This window comes from Microtus pennsylvanicus, chromosome 10, assembly GCF_037038515.1.
Source record: "Microtus pennsylvanicus isolate mMicPen1 chromosome 10, mMicPen1.hap1, whole genome shotgun sequence".
NCBI classification, from domain to species: domain Eukaryota; kingdom Metazoa; phylum Chordata; class Mammalia; order Rodentia; family Cricetidae; genus Microtus; species Microtus pennsylvanicus.
The window spans coordinates 84,602,277-84,621,386 of record NC_134588.1 but is presented as its reverse complement, the minus strand read 5'-3'; the positions used below and the strand labels follow the sequence as shown (position 1 = coordinate 84,621,386).

The window sequence follows — 19,110 nt, the reverse complement described above, 5'->3', positions numbered from 1 at the left end:
ATGGTGGCCAGAGACACAGCGTAAGCTAAAGATGCAGAAACACTGGCTGAAGCTCTTGCTACAAGTTCTACCCTGCTCTCAAAGTACCCCCACAATTTTCCTCACACTCTACCTTCCTGTAAAAGTAAACTCTCAGACAAGAAAGCAGAGGACTGAGGAAGAAACCAGTTTCTTGTCTTTTACTTTCCTGAGCTCTGAACATCTTTGTGTACATGTATGTGCGGGTGCGGCCTGGGAAGGGAGAGTCAACGAACTTCTCCCATTTTTTCCTTTTGAGATAAGGTAGGAAAAAAGCTCTGATTTTTAAGATGAAGGATAAATGTCGATAAGTCTGAGCCTTGAGCTTTTTGCGACTTCTGAGTGTTAGAATCACAGGACAACATTAAACAGTTGTGTTTGGGAATCTCAAACTTAAAACTTTCATAAATATAAATGTCACTTGAGTTTGACTAAAGTAAAATTTCCGTTTTCTACTCAGTACTTCAAAACATGCATTTTATATATTCATACATTTTGGTCAGATAAACCAGGAAACTACTAATCGCATTCCAGTCAACCTAGGGACCTTAAAATGACTCATATCTCCCTATTCAACAATGACAACTATATATTGTGCTGTGTGCTAATTTCTGACAATACTTGAATGAATATTTTTATTTGAATAATACATATTTTAAGCATAAAATTATCTATAATGCATCCACCATTTATCAATCTCTCTCTCTCTCTCTCTCTCTCTCTCTCTCTCTCTCTCTCTCTCTCTCTCTCTCTCTCTTTCTCTCTCTCAATATTTTACCTTTAAAAAATTCAACCGGGCTAGGAAATCTGTAACGTAACTTCCAAGGGGCTTCAGACTTGGGTAAGACCTTTCCGCCCATATTTCTGGAACCTTCCCAATAAGCAAGCTGCTTGAAAGGGCTTCCAAGGCAGAGTCCATTACAACCACACCTTTGATCGCCTTCTTAAGGTCCTGCAGAGTGTTACGTATCGTTCTGATCAAGCTGCAGTGAAAGAAACTGTGTCATCCACATACACTTGGCAGTAAATACCCTCATGTCATTGGCCAGGAAAGACAGCTGGAAGCAGTCATAGTCCTATGGGAGTGTTTCCTGAAGCATGGCTGTGCCCACTTGCTAGGTAGTGTGTGAGGTAGCTGCAGGTGCCATTTGAATGAACATTTTTCATTTTAGCCATCAGTTACTTTTTCTTTTTTGAGACAGGGTCTTATTATGTAGCTCTGGATGACCCAGAATTAGCTATGTAGACCAGACTGGCCTTAAACTCACAGAGATCCCCCTGCCTCTGCTTCCTCAGTGCTGGATTAAAGGTGTACACCACCACAAGTGGCATACTATTTTGAAATAGAGAATAAACCAGTAGCATATCAATTTATTATTATTTGATATTGATATCAAATATTATCAAATACTTCTCTGGCTATTATTGCTGAGGACCTAGATAACTTTAAAAATTATATGCTGATAAATATAATTGTGTATTTATGGAATAAAGGTGCTATTATAATTTTTAATATAATTGGAAAATCATGCTAACTTCATTATTTTAAATATTTCATATTTTATGTCATAGAACATTGGATATTTATACTTTTATGATATTAAAATGTAATGTACAAAATTATTATCTGTATTATGCATGTTGTGTGACTGTTCTGACAAACCAAGCTCTTTCCTTCTGTCTAGCTGAGACTGTGTACACCTTTACTGCCGTCTCCCAGGCTGTGATAACTACAGTTGCACCCTTTGTCATAGAGGATTATTGTGCACAAACACAAGAAGATGCAGTACTCGTCTTTCTAGGTCTGGCTCATTCCACTTAGCAAATGTTCTTTGGTCCCATCCCTGCTGTCCCGAATGCCACAATGCCTTCCTCTGGAGGGGTAGATCCTGTTCACTGTATGGTGGGATGCGTTCCCTTTATGTTTTCATGGGTACATGTTATTCTGTAACACTGTCATTGTGAGCAGCAGTGTAGTAAACATAGGAATACAGACATCTTTTTAACATATTGATTGAAAATCTTTGGTAAATACTCAAAAATGATACTTCTGGGTCATATGATATTTTTGTCTGAGGCCCCTCGGTGCTCACATAATGGATACACCAGTTTATTTCCTACTGGCTATTTTCATGGGCGTGAGGGATGGCTCTTAGGACAGTGTTAGCCTGTCTTCTAATACCTAGCCTCTGGAGATCTGTGTTAGAATGTGTGTTCCACTCTCTTGCCCACTGATTAATCAGAATATTTGTTTTATTTCTGGAATCTGTGGGAATTCCTTACATATTTTATAAACCTCTCACCCCATGATTGCTTCCTTAGATACAGAGAATCTCTGTATTTGGGGTAATTCATTTGTCTGTCTTTGCCTTTGAGGGTCAGATCTTAATGAAAAAAAATCGCTCTCCAGACTGAAGCTCTCAGCTTCCTCCATGCTTCCTCTTACCAGTGTTATAGTCGCAGGCCTGTGTGTTTGGTGATGGAACTCAGCACCCTGCATGTCAGGCATGCAGTCTGTTGGTGAAACACATGCCCCCAACACTTTCAGGGCTTGTGTTTAATCTTTATCTATTTGGAGTTAGTTTTGAATGTGGTGTGATACAAGGTCTGATTTTATTCTTTTGCCCTAACACATGCATTTGCCCAGCACCACTTATGCCTAGACTGTAACTCCTCTGCCGTACTGGCACCGCTGTCATCGATCAATTGACTACAAATGTGTGTCTTCTGTTTCCTGGGCTCTCTATTCTGTCCCAGTGGTTAAAGCTGTTTCAGTTATACCATTTGATAGTATTCTTTGAGTTTAGGTTGTGTGATGCTCCAGCTTTGTTCCTTTTGCTTATAACTGCATTAGATATTTGAGATACTTTCTGATTCTTTATGAATTATACGAATTCTAAATTTTTTTCTACAGCTATGACGCAGGACATTTGAACTTTTATAAGGATTTCTTTTGATTTATGGACCATTTTGGTGAATACTATTACATATATGTATATATATACACACATGTATATATAATCACAGTATTTGTATAAGAAATACTGAATTATAGTTGGAGATGTGACTCAGTTGTAGTACATCTTCTTAGCATATGAGGCCCTAGGTTTCAGTCTTTAGTACCACAAAATAAATAGGCAAGCAAATAAACAAACTACACCCCTCAAAAATCCAGAGTTAAATAGAACAACATGATATTTTAATATAATTTACTTTAATATATCAACAAGACCAGAAAACAAAAAAACATAAATATTACAGAAAACTCATAACAAAACAAATTTTCTCTTTCTTGATCTACTATTGAATTACAAAAAGTTCATAAAAGTCAGAGCAAATAATTTGTTTATCATGGAATACCTAGCCAGCTTCAGTAAGAAAAGGGAGTCAGACATAGCGGTGCACTCCTATAATTCCGCAGCGTCTGCAGAAGTGGAGGCTGCAGGTTTAGTGGTTCAAGGCCAGCTTGAGTTACGTAGCAAGTTGGAGGCCAGCTTAGGCTATACTTTGTCTCAAAGCCAACCAACACATAAACAAGGGCAAGTCTGAGGTTACTGATGGCTAACCTGGGCTACAGAACTTAAACATAAAGAGAGGAAGCACATGGTAGCAGCAGAAACTGGGAGAAAGGGCCTGGAGACCTAATCCAGGCTCATTCTGTTTTTAATTTAAATTTTAAAATTCTGTGTATGTTTAGGTATTGGTGTACGGCTATGAGCAAATAAGAGCAGTTGCCAGAGGAGGCCAGAGGAGACCATGGAGCTGGAGTTCCAGGAGGTCGTGAGCTGCCTGCTCAGGCTCCCAGGAACTGAGTTCAGGTCCACTGGAAAAGCAGGAAGTGCTCATAGCCATTGAGTCGTCTCTCCAGCCCCATCTTTACTTTGTGAAGAGAACAGTAATGTAAGATGAGAAGTTATTTGATTAATGACTATTTCTATTCAATAAGAGTAGATCTCCTTTTTATCATCATTTTCACATTATAAAAGATTCTCTCCTGGGGCAAAAGGCCATGCTACTTAAAGAAAAAAAATTGGATGTTTGGATAATGTCTTCAGATTTTTAATTCAGTACCAGTCAACCACATTTCCAGCTTTGGCAGTTGCCCCCTGAGGCCCCGGGGATGTACTTACTTGTTGAAGCGCTCCATCTCCTGCACTAGCACGGTGTTCATGCTCTCTTCATACCTCACAGGGTAGCGCTGCAGCGCTGCTTCAATGTCAAAGTCGTTCGGGAGCTGCGAGAACAGACGTTGAAAACCACGAGTTACTCTCAGAAGAGACAATAAGTTTCATTTGACTGCAAGATCAGTAACAGTTAGCAAATAGGTAATCATTATTTTCACTTTACAGATTGGACATTATAGTTCTGAAAATCGATGTAGTTTCTTTTTGCAAATTGAGTCTTGCTTTCCATGGATAACATGTGTTTACAATTTCATAACTGTTTTATGTTCATGTATAATAAAGTATCACTCTCCGATCAAATAGTTAATCTCATAATGCAGAAATGTTCCAGAGTGTAGGGAGAGAGAGAGCCACTTAGAATGTGATTCCTATGCAAAATTCACAGACACTGAGGTGAGGGGATGGGAGGTCTTCGGAATGCTGGAAGTCCTCAGACACTGGAGTTCATACCCCTGAAGTGCTCAGGGAGTTTCCCAATTAGGGAATGCTTGAACTGAGAGTTAAGCTTCCCTTTCTGTCTCAAGAATCTAAGTGGCATCACTCCAGTGACCCTTGACTCAGCTCTCCTCCAAATACATCTCAAATCTTCTTCCAGGTCCCTCCTAGGAGTCGTATTGGAGATAGCATTCACGAAGCCAACAGTCTTTCCCCGCAGAGGTGAACTATAGAAGCAGGTTTGAAGGGCAAAATCAGCAGCTTGGTGGCCAGGATTGTTGGCCTCTATTATGGTGGCCTAGAGTGCCACTTCCCTCCCTGCGGTAATGACCAGAGCCAGGATTATGTGGGAATCCTGTAGTGGAATAGGGGCCGGATTCTGCCATGTCAGGGGGCCTGTCACCGAAGTCTGTGCATCTTTACAGTAGTTACACTGGGAAGAGAACTAAAAAATTGCTGTTGAGGATCGCAATCTGTTTGAATTTTCCTTAGTCGCTGGACAAAGATGGTAGCAGAGTACCACTCCACTTCAGCTAGCATCAGTGTGCTGGGCTATCCGCTGGGCTTCCGCTGGGCTATCCCATGGGAAGGGAATTCATAGCCGCAGGCTGAGCACTGACACCCACTCCTAAGGTACAGATAAAACACCATTGTTCAAATCCAATGCTTTTTCTCACCAGCTTGGGATAGCCCAGTGCACTGATGATGTCAGTGCTCAGCCTGCGGCTATGAATTCCCTTCCCATGGGATAGCCCAGTGCACTGATGATGTCAGATACATTTGAAGGAATCAAGATGGTATTGACCACAATATTGTAAGTGTGCTATAATATTGAAAGAATCAATGATATATGATATATATATATATGAATTGATATATATTGATGGTGAGATAATGATATATAGCATATCTCTACAAAATATTGTTAATGATAGAGTTAAAATCAATTATATGCCTGAATGTTCACAGAAGCTTAACATGTAATTACCCCAAACTGAAATGAATCAAAAGATCTTCAATAAAGACACTTAAGGAAAAAAAAACACCATTGTTCACCTTGAACCAGCAAGTTCAGAACATTTCATTTTTTAAAAAAGTCTTTTAAACTTTTTATTTAGAAATAAAAATAAATCCTGTGAACATTAGCTCACCCACAACTATAGTTACTAAGAAGTTGGCTACGCAGGAGGCATTTTACAAACTACTTTATGTTAACGTTCTCCTTACTGTCCTCAAACCTTTCACAGCTGAAGCTACTCTCCACCTAGCAGACTTGAAACTGTTGCTAACAGTCAGAGTCCAGCTTCATGGAGTTTCCAGTGCAGTTGAAATTTCTACCGCAGCACGAGCAGCACATTTTAAACTAAGTATTACCTTCTCCAGGATGCCTTCAGTGATTTCTAACAGGATCTGGTCAGTACTTCCCGAGGAGCCTGTCTGTTTGGAGCCTCCCTGGGTGAGGAGCAAGGACTCAAACAGGACTTTGGTTTGTTGAAGATCTTTGGAGATGTCAACATTTTCATGTAATCCGAATATCTCAGGTTCTTGAGTAAATGGGAGTTTCTATTGGAAAACAGATTAAGCGTGCATCATATGTTTACTGGCGATCAGGATATGCCACTCCCAAACACACCACCTTTGCATAACCATTATTTTGAGCTAAAGACCCAAGATAGGCCTAATCTGCCTAACCGCGAGGTGTTTGTGTTGTGCCAAGAAGAGGAGAGTTCTTACTAGATGTACTGGGGTGAACCTGCAGATTTCACTTAAATAACTGTATCTTCTATTAGCTTCCCTCATGTGTTTCTATAGCACTTTCTCACAATTTATTGCCCCTTAAGGCCCAAGGCCTTTCCTCTGTGTTATCACCATATTTAAATGGCCTTATAAACCCCAAAGTAAATTGTTTCTTCTGGTTTTCAGTCCTTTCACCAAAGCTCCTGTACACATGAAATATTAACATGAGCACAAATGATATGCTATTTCTTTCGTGAGCTGTGAGTACCACAAGGGCAGAGGAAAGTGTGTTTTTTCCTTTCCTACTACAAAGCATTAATTCATAAGGCAGATGTGCAAACAATAAGGGGTTAAGAATCAACTCAACATCAAGTACCCCGAGCTTCAGATTTTCTGATGTCTAGAATTACCTGGACAAAATGAGTCTGAAAGTTCATTAGAATCTTGCTTGTCTAAACTTGTTTATTAGAGGTTATAACTCATCATTCAATTAAAACACACACACACACACTTTTTCTCTCTCACACAAACTTTCTCTGACACGCGTGCTCGTGCACATTCACTATTCACTCTCTCACACAGACACACACTTTCTCTCTCTCACATACACATTCTCTCTTTCACACACAGACACACACTTTCTCTCTCTCACATACACATTCTCTCTTTCACACACAGACACACACTTTCTCTCTCTCACATACACATTCTCTCTCTCACATACACATTCTCTCTTTCACACACAGACACACACTTTCTCTCTCTCACATACACATTCTCTCTCTCACACACAGACACACACTTTCTCTCTCTCACATACAGACACACACTTTCTCTCACATACACATTCTCTCTCTCACATACACATTCTCTCTCTCACACACAGACACACACTTTCTCTCTCTCACACACAGACACACACTTTCTCTCTCTCATATACACATTCTCTCTCTCACACACAGACACACACTTTCTCTCTCTCACATACACATTCTCTCTCTCACACACAGACACACACTTTCTCCCCCTTTTCTCCTCTCTCTCTCTCTCTCTCTCTCTCTCTCTCTCTCTCTCTCTCTCTCACACACACACACACACACTCGTCTTATCCTCATTTCAGACCATTTACCTTAATGAATTCAATGTAGTCCTCGTAAGTGCCTTTGGGAGGAGCAAAATAGTTCCCGCTGGGAGAAAACCTGTAGTGAGGGTTCTCAATGATCTGCGGGTTGTAGAAGTCGGCCAGCATGGTTAGCAGGAGGCGCCTGTCCCAGTCGTCCGTGACTCTTCCTCCGTAGTTGCACTCCCCAGTCAGGTAACTGATAGCTTCGAATGGGATCGTGTCATATTCATTTATAAACAGCTGAGGCAAAGACGGAAGCAAAAAACCACCTTAAATTCTTTTACTTCATTTCTATTTTAAAATGGTATTCTCTTTTCTCTCTCTGCCTATGTAGAAAGGGGGTGGAAAGAATTACTACCATAGTGCTACTGAATGTTTGGTGGTCACTATCTTATTTTAAGTTACTTTGTCTCCGTTCTTCGTTTTTTTTTTTTCTGTTATAAAACATACTGATATTTATTTACTCTTACTCTATAGTCCAAGCGGGCCTCAGACTCAAGCCAATATACCTGCCTCCGCCTCCCAAGTGCTGGAACGACAAGGGTGAGCCACCATGCCTGACTTATATGTTGACTGGTGTGTTTGTATTTCAAGGGTGTGACTATGGAGCCCAGATCAGGATACTGAGTGTCCTTCTCTACCTCTTTGCTTTACTGCCTTGAAACATGGTTTCAGTGAACTGGAAGTTTGCTTTCTTTTGCCTCAGCTAATTGGCCAGTAAGCTCTGGGGCTTAGCATGTCTCGGACTCCCAATGCTGGGATTATGGGGCATACACATAGGTAGGTGCTGGTGACTCTAAGTCAGAGGCTCAGACAGATCACATGCTCTTTCCCAGTGGGTCATCCTCCCGCCCTCAGAATGCCATTTTCTTGGAAAAAAAATTAAAAATCACGTGTGATCATGTGCACGTGTGTGTATTATGTAGTATGAGCTCATGGGAGTATAGGTGCCCCCAAAGCCAGATTGACATTGGATCCCCTGAAGCTGAAGTTACAGGTGGCTGTGAACTCCCCAGCATGGGTGCAGGAACTGAACTCGGGTCCTCCGCAAGAGTAGCGTGTGCTCTTAACCACGGAACCATCTCTCCAGTTTTCATGATGCTTTTTTAAATGAGAAAAATATTTAATTGAAATAAGTGACATGGAAATTGCTAAAGCTTTTAAAAATGAATGCTAATAAGCCTTCTTGGTATGAACTGGGGTCCATTTTTATCTGTGAGGGAACTCAGCAATGCCTGGAGATCAGTAAATCATAATTGTGGTGGGTGTGAGGTGCTGTTGGCACTTCTTGGGTAGAGGTATGGGATGCTCTTCAAGCACAGAATAGCTGCCCATAGTTCCAGAGGCCAACAAGGCCAATGCTGAGACCCTATGCCTGTTTTAGGGCACCTTTCACGATGAGATAAAAACAAAGTAATTTTAAGTCTTAGTGCTGGGTCCTTGTTCACATGGTGACATGGTTTCAATACAGAAGTTTCCTTATCATAGCAATAATAGTAAAGCTATGGTTCACATGGCTTTCTCATTGTCTTATACATCTGCCATTAAACCTGCAGAACAGGAAAATGTGAAGAGATGAGAAGACTTAAGTTTATTTCTTCCGCTTCTAGAGCCTATGCTTTGCCCAGCATACAGAGGAAGTGTGCACGCTGCAATGATATGTTACTCGCGGAGACAGTTTTGTCTGTCTCTGTATTACAGAAGAAACGGTGCATGGTTGGGAAAATATTTTTTAAGTTTTCCAGAGCCAAAATAAGGGCTCAGTCATTTTTGAGACTTTCATGTTTTCAAGAGGAAGAGAATTGCCAAGAGATGTGAGAGGGACTGAGGAAGAGGCAGTGTTATCCTTTGAGGAAATGAATGGTGTGCAGGATGAAAAGTTTCCCTCCTTCTCTTTGGGGGAGGGTACATGTATGTTAAACTGGGTCCCCAAACTGGAGGAGACCCTCGGGAACTGAATGTTAAATTTGTAGCGTAGGCAGGAAATGGAGACAACTCTCTCCCTGCTGTTTAATCACTTAGCTGCCAGTTTCTGCTGCGGTCTTGGAGAGAGGAACCCTGCCGCTGTGACCAGGTGAGGATGGCCCCCCCCAGGTGTGAAAGATGGAGCTAGCTGATGTCTATGAATTTCAGTGAATTCCTATGAATTTCTGGGAAGGCTGAGGTCATGAGACTGCCACCTGAGGCCCAGCAGATATCGAGTTCTCAGTTGCTTATAGGTTGTTTGGTAAATGTTTGAAGCAAAATATTCTCCATATCTACTACTAGTTTCAAAACCAATGCTCAAATCAAAGTCATTTAACATTTAATTCATAAGCACCCATTTCAGCAGCTATAAGGATTTTCAAATGAAAGACTTATTTGTGTTTAAGGTTTCTGATTCATTATTTTTAAAAGACTTGATAAGATACTAATAATTTATTTTAATTATTTTTCTCCTTCAGTGCTGGGGTCCAAGCTTGGGCCTCGTGTATACTGGGCAAGTACCTACAACTCAGCTACATCTCCAACCAAGCATCAATAATTTCTATAAAAATAATAATTGAGAATGACAACAATCTTAGAGATTTACCCACAAATAATCTGTAATTTTTATTATAAAGCCTGGCATAAATACCATTAAATGTGGCCTAGGGACTGTTAAACAGTACTCCTTCACAAATGCTCATTCTGTTCTCATTTTACCTGCAGTTGCCGGATACTGATGCGTAAGTCTGACTCGTTAAATCCATATGGAATATTCCAACCCAGAGGACCGAATTTCTTTCTCTCTTGAACAAGGGCATGAAAAAAGCAAACTCCGAAAAGCAACTTCTCCCACGCCTTTAGTGCGAAAATTGCACAAAAGAAAAATCTGATTAGATTTTCATCAGTAAAAGTAGAAAAGCAGACGCTCTTTCGTTACAGGGTTCTGTGATCAGATGCCAGTGTCAACTTTGATTTTAAAAAGGCATGTATCATACTTTCTACAAAAGCATTCATGTTGTGCTTAGCTCAAATATTCAAAGCTAAGCAAACCATGATATTAAATGTTACTAAAATACAAATTATCACTATTTTATTAAAGTGTTGGTTAATGATACCTGCTATTCATAGCTCTCTCTAATCTCAGCACTCAGTATTATCTTGTAGATTTCTGGGCATGTGCTTGAGACTATAATTGCAAAAGAATGACTAAAGAAGAGAATATGAATAAATCCAATATATAATTCTCAACTTTATCACTTTTCATTTGGAGAACACCAGTAAAAGCATTCTTCGTTGACCCCTCCGTGATGTCTTCGGGTGTCTAAATCGAATGCTCACCTATCTCTTTAGTCTCCCAAAGTAGATTGCAAGTATACTGACGCATGTATTTCAAATTAGAACACCTCAAACATAGCTCTAAGTCAATCCTTCCTGTGATAAAGTGGTATAAATTGTTTCCGTCCCTCCTTCCCTTCCTATTTGTTTTGAAATCTTGTTCTGCTGCCCGGGCTAGTCTCCTGGGCTCAAGCAATCTTCCTGCCCAAGAGTCTGGAGTGGCTAGGACTAAGTCACACTGGAGTGGCTAGGACTAAGTCACACTGGAGTGGCTAGGACTAAGTCACACTTCCCAGTTTATTATTTTTTTTCCGTTTATTTATTTTTTAAAGATTTCTGTCTCTTCCCCGCCACCGCCTCCCATTTCCCTCCCCCTCCCCCAATCAAGTCCCCCTCCCTCGTCAGCCCAAAGAGCGATCAGGGTTCCCTGCCCTGTGGGAAGTCCAAGGACCACCCACCTCCATCCAGATCTAGTAAGGTGAGCATCCACACTGCCTAGGCTCCCACAAAGCCAGTACGTGCAGTAGGATCAAAAACCCATTGCCATTGTTCTTGAGTTCTCAGTAGTCCTCATTGTCCGCTATGTTCAGCGAGTCCAGTTTTATCGCAGGTTTTTTCAGACCCAGGCCAGCTGGCCTTAGTGAGTTCCCGATAGAACATCCCCATTGTCTCAGTGTGTGGGTGCACCCCTCGCGGTCCTGAGTTCCATGCTCGTACTCTCTCTCCTTCTGCTCCTGATTTGGACCTTGAGATTTCTGTCCGGTGCTCCAATGTGGGTCTCTGTCTCTGTCTCCTTTTATCGCCTGATGAAGGTTAATATTCAGGAGGATGCCTATATGTTTTTCTTTGGGTTCTCCTTATTTAGCTTCTCTAGGATCACTAATTATAGGCTCAATGTCCTTTGTTTATGGCTAGAAACCAAATATAAGTGAGTACCTCCCATGTTCCTCTTTTTGGGTCTGGCTTACCTCACTCAGGATAGTGTTTTCTATTTCCATCCATTTGCATTCAAAATTCAAAAAATTTTTGTTTTTTACTGCTGAATAGTACTCTAATATGTATATATTCCATACTTTCTTCATCCATTCTTCCATTGAAGGGCATCTAGGTTGTTTCCAGGTTCTGGCTATTACAAACAATGCTGCTATGAACATAGTAGAGCATATACTTTTGTTGTATGATAAGGCCTCTCTTGGGTATATTCCCAAGAGTGGTATTGCTGGGTCCAGGGGTAGGTTGATCCCGAATTTCCTGAGAAACCAAAACACTGCTTTCCAAAGTGGTTGCACAAGTTTGCATTCCCACCAGCAATGGATGAGTGTACCCCTTTCTCCACAACCTCTCCAGCAAAGGCTATCATTGGTGTTTTTGATTTTAGCCATTCTGACAGGTGTAAGATGGTATCTTAAAGTTGTCTTGATTTGCATTTCCCTGATCGCTAAGGAAGTTGAGCATGACCTTAAGTGTCTTTTGGCCATTTGAACTTCTTCTGTTGAGAATTCTCTGTTCAGATCAGTGCCCCATTTTATAATTGGGTTGATTAGCCTTTTACGGTCTAGCTTCTTGAGTTCTTTATATATTTTGGAGATCAGACCTTTGTCAGTTGCGGGGTTGGTGAAGATCTTCTCCCAGTCAGTGGGTTGTCTTTGTGTCTTAGTGACATTGTCCTTTGCTTTACAGAAGCTTCTCAGTCTCAGGAGGTCCCATTTATTCAATGAGGCCTTAATGTCTGTGCTGCTGGGGTTATACGTAGGAAGTGGTCTCCTGTGCCCATGTGTTGTAGAGTACTTCCCACTTTCTCTTCTATCAGGTTCAGTGTGTTCGGACTGATATTGAGGTCTTTAATCCATTTGGACTTGAGTTTTGTGCATGGTGATAGATATGGATCTATTTCATTCTTCTACAGGTTGACATCCAGTTTTGCCAGGACAACTTGTTGAAGATGCTCTCTTTTTTCCATTGTATACTTTTAGCTCCTTTATCGAAAATCAGGTGTTCATAGGTTTGTGGGTTAATGTCAGGGTCTTCTATTCGATTCCATTGGTCGACTTCTCTGTTTTTATGCCAATACCAAGCTGTTTTCAATACTGTAGCTCTGTAATAGAGTTTGAAGTTAGGGATGGTAATGCCTCCAGACGATCCTTTATTGTATAAGATTGTTTTGGCTATCTTGGGTTTTTTGTTCCTCCATATAAAGTTGATTATTGTCTTCTCCAGATCTGTGAAGAATTTTGATGGGATTTTGATGGGGATTGCATTGAATCTATAGATTGCTTTTGGTAGTATTGCCATTTTTACTATGTTGATCCTCCCAATCCAAGAGCAAGGGAGATCCTTCCATTTTCTGGTGTCCGCTTCAATTTCTTTCTTCAAAGACTTAAAGTTCTTGTCATATAGATCTTTCACTTCCTTGGTCAGAGTTACCCCAAGATATTTTATGCTATTTGTGGCTATCGTGAAAGGTGATGCTTCTCTGATTTTCCTCTCTGTTTCCTTATCCTTAGTGTATAGGAAGGCCACTGATTTTTTGGAGTTGATCTTGTATCCTGCCACATTACTGTTTATCAGCTGTAGGAGTTCTTTGGTAGAGTTTTTGGGGTTGCTATGTACACTATCATATCATCTGCAAATAACGAAAGCTTAACTTCTTCCTTTCCAATACGAATCCCCTTGATCTCCTTATGTTGTCTTATTGCTATTGCTAGAACTTCAAGCACTATATTGAAGAGGTATGGAGAGAGTGGACATCCTTGTCGTGTTCCTGATTTTAGTGGGATGGCTTTGAGTTTTTCTCCGTTTAATTTAATGTTAGCTGTCGGCTTGCTGTAAATAGTTTCTTTATTATTAAGATGCGGACCAGGCATGGTGGTATGAGTGTATAGCCTCAGCTGCTCAAGCAAGAGGATTGCTGTTCAGGAGTTTGAGGTTCCTCTGGGAAACATAACACAATTCATCTCAGGACTGAAGCAGAATGACAACACAAAACAATCCAGAAATGTAAGCACACTGTGCCGTAATGAATAGACTCCTTGACTGAAATATACATAAGTCGGGGTAGATGTTCATCTGCCAGGTAATGGTATAGTGAAATAAATAGTCAGGGAGAGAAGAATCTTTTGAGAAAAATTACTTGATATATAAGTATATTTCTTCCTCCAGATACTTACATAGTAGGTTTCTGCCACCACGACTGTGCCTTCCCTCCCATGACATCTTCCAGTGTCTAATATGGGAGTCACATGGGTCTCCTGTATCAGTGCTCTGGAGGGTGCTCTCACAGTAGGTTGAAGGTATACTATAACATAGCTAGCTAGACAAAGATAGAGGACCTCCCACTGCATCTGTTTTCCAGCAAATGACACAATTTCATTCTTATTTTTGGTGGAATAAAACTCTTCTATGTGTATATGCCACATATTTTTTTAAAAAAGCAATTCGGCTATTGGCAGATGCTCAAGTGAATTCTATAGCCTATCTGTTGTGACTAGGGCTTCAGTGAGCATAGCTGCACTGATGCCCTGTGCTGTGTTGCCTTAGAATCCCTTGGCTATTGTGCTGGCTAGTCTAATGACAACTCGACACAAGCTAGTCATTGAAGGGGATGGAGCCTCAGTTGAGAAAATGCCCCCATAAGATGAGAATGTAGGCATGCCTGCAGGGGATGTTCTTAATTAGTGATGGATAGGGAATGGCTCATCCCTGTATGGGTGACACCACTCCTGGGCAGGCGCTCTTGGGTTCTAAAAGAAAGCAGCTGAACAGACCCTAAGAAGCAAGCCAGCACCCCTCCACTGGCTCAGCATCATCCCCTGCCTCCAGGTTCCTGCCCTGTTTGAATTCCTGTTCTGCTTTCCTTCCATGATGGACTATAATGTGGAAGTGTGAGCCAAATAAACCCTTTCTTCCTCGCTTACTTTCAATCACGGTGTTTCAACGTAACAACAATAACCTGAATGAAGAGCTGGGTCCCATGGCAGCTCTAGCTGTAGTTGTTTGAGGAATCTTCATACTAACTCTGCAGGGGCTGAACCAACTTGCATTTCCATAAGCAGTGTGAAAAAGGGTTTCCTCTTGTCTACATCCTCGCCAGTATTCTTGTCTTTTAAATAAGCATTCTGGGTGGGATGAGATAAAATTTCTATGTGTCTTTAATTTGCATTTCCCCGGTGGTTAAGATGCTGGAAAGTTCTCCAGTGTTAATTGGCCATGTGTTCTCCATGTGCACTACATCTTCCATAGCTCACTCGTTGCCTGGTTTATTTGTAAAATTTCATTGCATATGTCCACTGTCATGGCATGTCACACATGAGGGCATCTTCATGCAAGTATATACTGTACATTGTACATTCGTTGCCTGGATTATTTGTAAAATTTCATTGCATATGTCCACTGTCATGGCATGTCACACATGAGGGCATCTTCATGCAAGTATATACTGTACATTGGGTGCATTTCCTCCACACTTCTACATTCTTTTCTTTCCCATTATCCTCCCTAGATAGTTTTGCTTCTACTTTCATGTCACACACATACATGATTTATTAGGCAAAATGGAGAAAAACATTTAAATAAGAAAAAATATTTTTGACTTGGCCACTTAATATGTTTATACCCCCTGCATCCATTTTCCTGCAAATGATACAACTTCCTTCTTCGTTATGACTGAAGAAGTCCATTGTGTCTGTATAGCAAAGCTCCACATCCTGGCTACTGGGAGTAGTGCTGCGGAAGAGATGTGTGCAGGGTCTCTGTGATGTGTTCACTTGGGGTCCTCTGAATAAAGATCTACTATTAGTTTTTAAAAAAGATTTAAAAATTTTTATTTTATCTATAAAGTATGTGTCTGATTGGGCTGGAGAGATGGCTCAGAGGTTAAGATGCTCTTCCAGAGGTCCTGAGTTCAATTCCCAGCAACTACATAGTGGCTCACATCCATACATAATGAGATCTACTGCCCTCTTCTGGTGTGCACACTGTATACATAATAAATAAATAAATCTTAAAAAAAAAGTATGTATCTGATTCCCTGAGTGTGTACCATGTGCATGCACTGCCCATGGAGGCCAGAAAAGGGCTTTGGATCCCCTGGAGTTGGTGTTACAGATGGTTGTGAGACACCCTAGGTGGGTGACTGAGCAGTCTCTAAAGCCTCTTGTTTGTTTTCTTAATGTCTGCCATTCTAACTTAGGTAACAGGAATCCTTTATTTTAAAAATATATATAATCTATTTTTATTTTATGTGTATTGGTGTTTTGAACGCATATATCTCTGTGTGAGGGTGTCAGATCCCCTGGAATAGGAGTTACAGACAGTTGTGAGCTGCTATGTGGGTGCTGGGAATCAAACCCGGGTCCTCTGGAAGAGCAGCAGTGCTCTTAACTGCTGAACCATCTCTCCAGCCCTGAGGAACTCTTAATGTAATTTTAATTTGTACTTCTCTGATAGCTAGTGAGGTTGAACATTTTTCATATGTTTATTGAGCGTTTTATCTCATCCTTTGAGACTGTTCATCTCATTACTACTTTTACTGACTGAGTTGACTAATTTCTTGTTGAGTTTTGAAAGTTCTTTGTATGTTCTAGATATTCATTTTCTGTCAGTTATAGAGCTGGTTATATATTCTCCAATTCTCTAGGCTGACTCTTCAATTGATTAACTGTTTCCTTTGCTATGCATAAGGTTTTTAGTTTCATGATGTCTCATTTGTCCATTTATGGCATTATTTCCTGAGTTACTGGAGTCCTATTTAGAAAATTCTTGCCTGTGTCCATATCTTACAGTGTTTTTCCCTTACTTTTTTTTCCTCCAAAATTCTCAGAGTTTCAGGTCTTGGTTCATTTGGAGTTGATTTTTGTGCAGGGTGAGAGGTGGGATCTAGTTCCATTCTACATGTGGGCATCAATTTTCTCAGCAACACTCGTTTCATTCTGTAGCCCAGGCTAGCCTAGAACTGCTTATGTCATCCAGGCTGGCCTCAGACTTGTAGCAAACATCCTGCATTAGTCTCCCGAGTACTGACGTGACGAGCATAAACCATGAGTCTGACTGTGAAAGAGTTTCAGTTATGCGATGGAAAACAAAGTATTTAAAACCATTATTGCTAGAACACAAGTTCTTCAAAGGCATATTTCTCTGCGTCTGTGTTTTCTTTGCTTTATATCTAGTACTTTGGAATGTGCTCAGCACACATATTTGTTGAAAGAATGGTTAAGTTATATAAAACACACTTGGGCTTTAGTTTATATACTAAACTACATCCACTCAAAACTATTTCAGTGTTCACTGTGCCTTAAGCAGAAGGACGAATCATATAGAAACAATTCATGCTACATTAGAAAATATACCCAGCTTAAAAACAGGCTAAGTAAAAACATTATATTAGCATGTTTAATTGACTATAAGAATACAACTGGAGAGTGCTGGAAGCTGGACATTACCGGTTCTTTGCCCAGGCATCCCTTGAAAAACTGAGGATCGGAAATTGGATCAGAGAGATATGATTGGAGGAGATTTAGCCGAAGACCCGTGGGAGGTTCATTGGTCATTTTTACTCCATTCTGTAGAATTGTTACTGGGAACTAAGACAAAACAAATGAAGTATTATGAAAGATGACCGTCTTGAGCCCTAAAATTGCAAACATCACTGGATTAAAAATGAGTAGAGAAGCAGAATATTTCAAAATAAAAAAATTCAAAAAATATTTAAACTTAATCAAAATCTCTAATAGTTTAAAACCTAATTGAGAAGTAAGGCACAACAGCTAAGTAAGCGCACTGGACTCTATCATAGGAAACTTACCTTTGGGGACGGATAGCTTGTGAGCCAAAGCCTAAAAGTTGAATTGCAGATTTCAGTTGAAAAATCTTCACATATTTTTTCCAGCGTGGGCATCCAGGAAACAGCAAGGTGACAGTTTTGTAGACAAACCCACGTTCCTTCTTCTATTGCAGCTGTAATCATTTTTGCTGCAACAGGTCCTTGTCCTTGACCCAGCGAAATAGCTTGGAACTTATTTCCAGACATAGATTTATCATTTGCAAACTTCAGCAGACCTACGAGGGCAGAAATAAATGACACCATTTCTGTCCTATTCTAGCATACAGTTCCTGTGCATATGTGTTTCATCATGGGAAAGCCTGTTTATCTTTCCTAAGCACCAGATTTGTTAACAGATTTACAATCATATAATAAATGCATGCTAAACAAAATCTTTTAAATTATAAATTAAAAACGTACAATATATGCTGGACACACAGTGCATTTATATAAATATACATACATATATGCATATGTATGTATATACATATACATTCAGGCAAAACATACACTGACAATAAATTGTGTGTGTGTGTGTGTGTGTGTGTGTGTGTGTGTGTTGCAGTAATATACTTACTGGCCATAGGATCTGCTCCTGGAGACAGCACAAAAATCAAGGGAATGGTGCAATTCGAATCCAAGTAACTCTTTGTCAAATCAAATGGTGGCGGTTCTACAAATTTTTTCCCTAGTTTGTCGGTTACATAATTTGTTATAGCTGGGGTTATCTGGGAATAGAGAAGATACAGTCTTTTGAAAAAGTTTTATTGCATACCACAGATTTACTGGAAAACAAACAAAAACTATAGCATTGCTGCGGTCTGCAGGGATCATGCAGTGAGATTGCAGCCGACCAGAGAGAAGGCTGACCCACCAGAACAAATGTGTTCTGATGAAGGCAAACCCAGTTCTCAGGGCACTGGCCCCACCACCTTTTGCATATCGACTGATTCTCACAGTGGATCTCTGGTAAAGCCATAAGCACTCTCCCTTGCTGCAAGTTTCAGCAGAGTGTGGACAAGCGGGCACAGCTCTTTCCCATATACTGCTGTACTGGGTCATTCCCCCCAACCCACTGTGTGGGACCTCCAGTGGGAAACCCAGTCACGCAGTCAATAACCCTGGTTCCCACAGTCTAATCTCTGCTTCATTCCCTGAGATACATTAGAAGCTGGAGATGGGATAGCTCAGTGGTTAGGAGCAGGGGAGGGTTGTGACAGCTCGGTGGTTGAGAGCACTTTTTGTTTGGCAGAGGACCTGGGCTTGGTCCCCAGGACCCACATGGCGGCTCACAGTTGTTTGTAACACCAGTCCAAGCGATCCAATTCCCTCTTCTGACCTCCATGGGCACTTGGCATCACATGATATACATACTTACATACATACATGCAGACAAAACGTTCACACTCATAGAATAAATAACTCTTGAAAGGAAGGAAGCAAACATAACCAAATATATTAGGCTACCTTGCCATTTGCCTTTGGGCTGTTGG

General features: G+C 40.6%; 1 protein-coding gene across 1 annotated transcript in view; it reads right to left on the bottom strand.

The window, feature by feature from the left end:
- Dnah12 (dynein axonemal heavy chain 12) overlaps positions 1-19,110 on the bottom strand; it is a 159,293-nt gene that overhangs the window by 6,506 nt on the left and 133,677 nt on the right. The window contains exons 64-71 of the mRNA XM_075988847.1: positions 18,195-18,345; positions 17,600-17,853; positions 17,238-17,378; positions 10,183-10,320; positions 7,504-7,737; positions 6,012-6,200; positions 4,149-4,252; positions 797-1,001 (exon numbers count right to left, since the gene is read on the bottom strand). Coding sequence (XP_075844962.1) covers positions 797-1,001; positions 4,149-4,252; positions 6,012-6,200; positions 7,504-7,737; positions 10,183-10,320; positions 17,238-17,378; positions 17,600-17,853; positions 18,195-18,345 — 1,416 coding nt within the window. The remainder of the gene's footprint in view (positions 1-796; positions 1,002-4,148; positions 4,253-6,011; positions 6,201-7,503; positions 7,738-10,182; positions 10,321-17,237; positions 17,379-17,599; positions 17,854-18,194; positions 18,346-19,110) is intronic.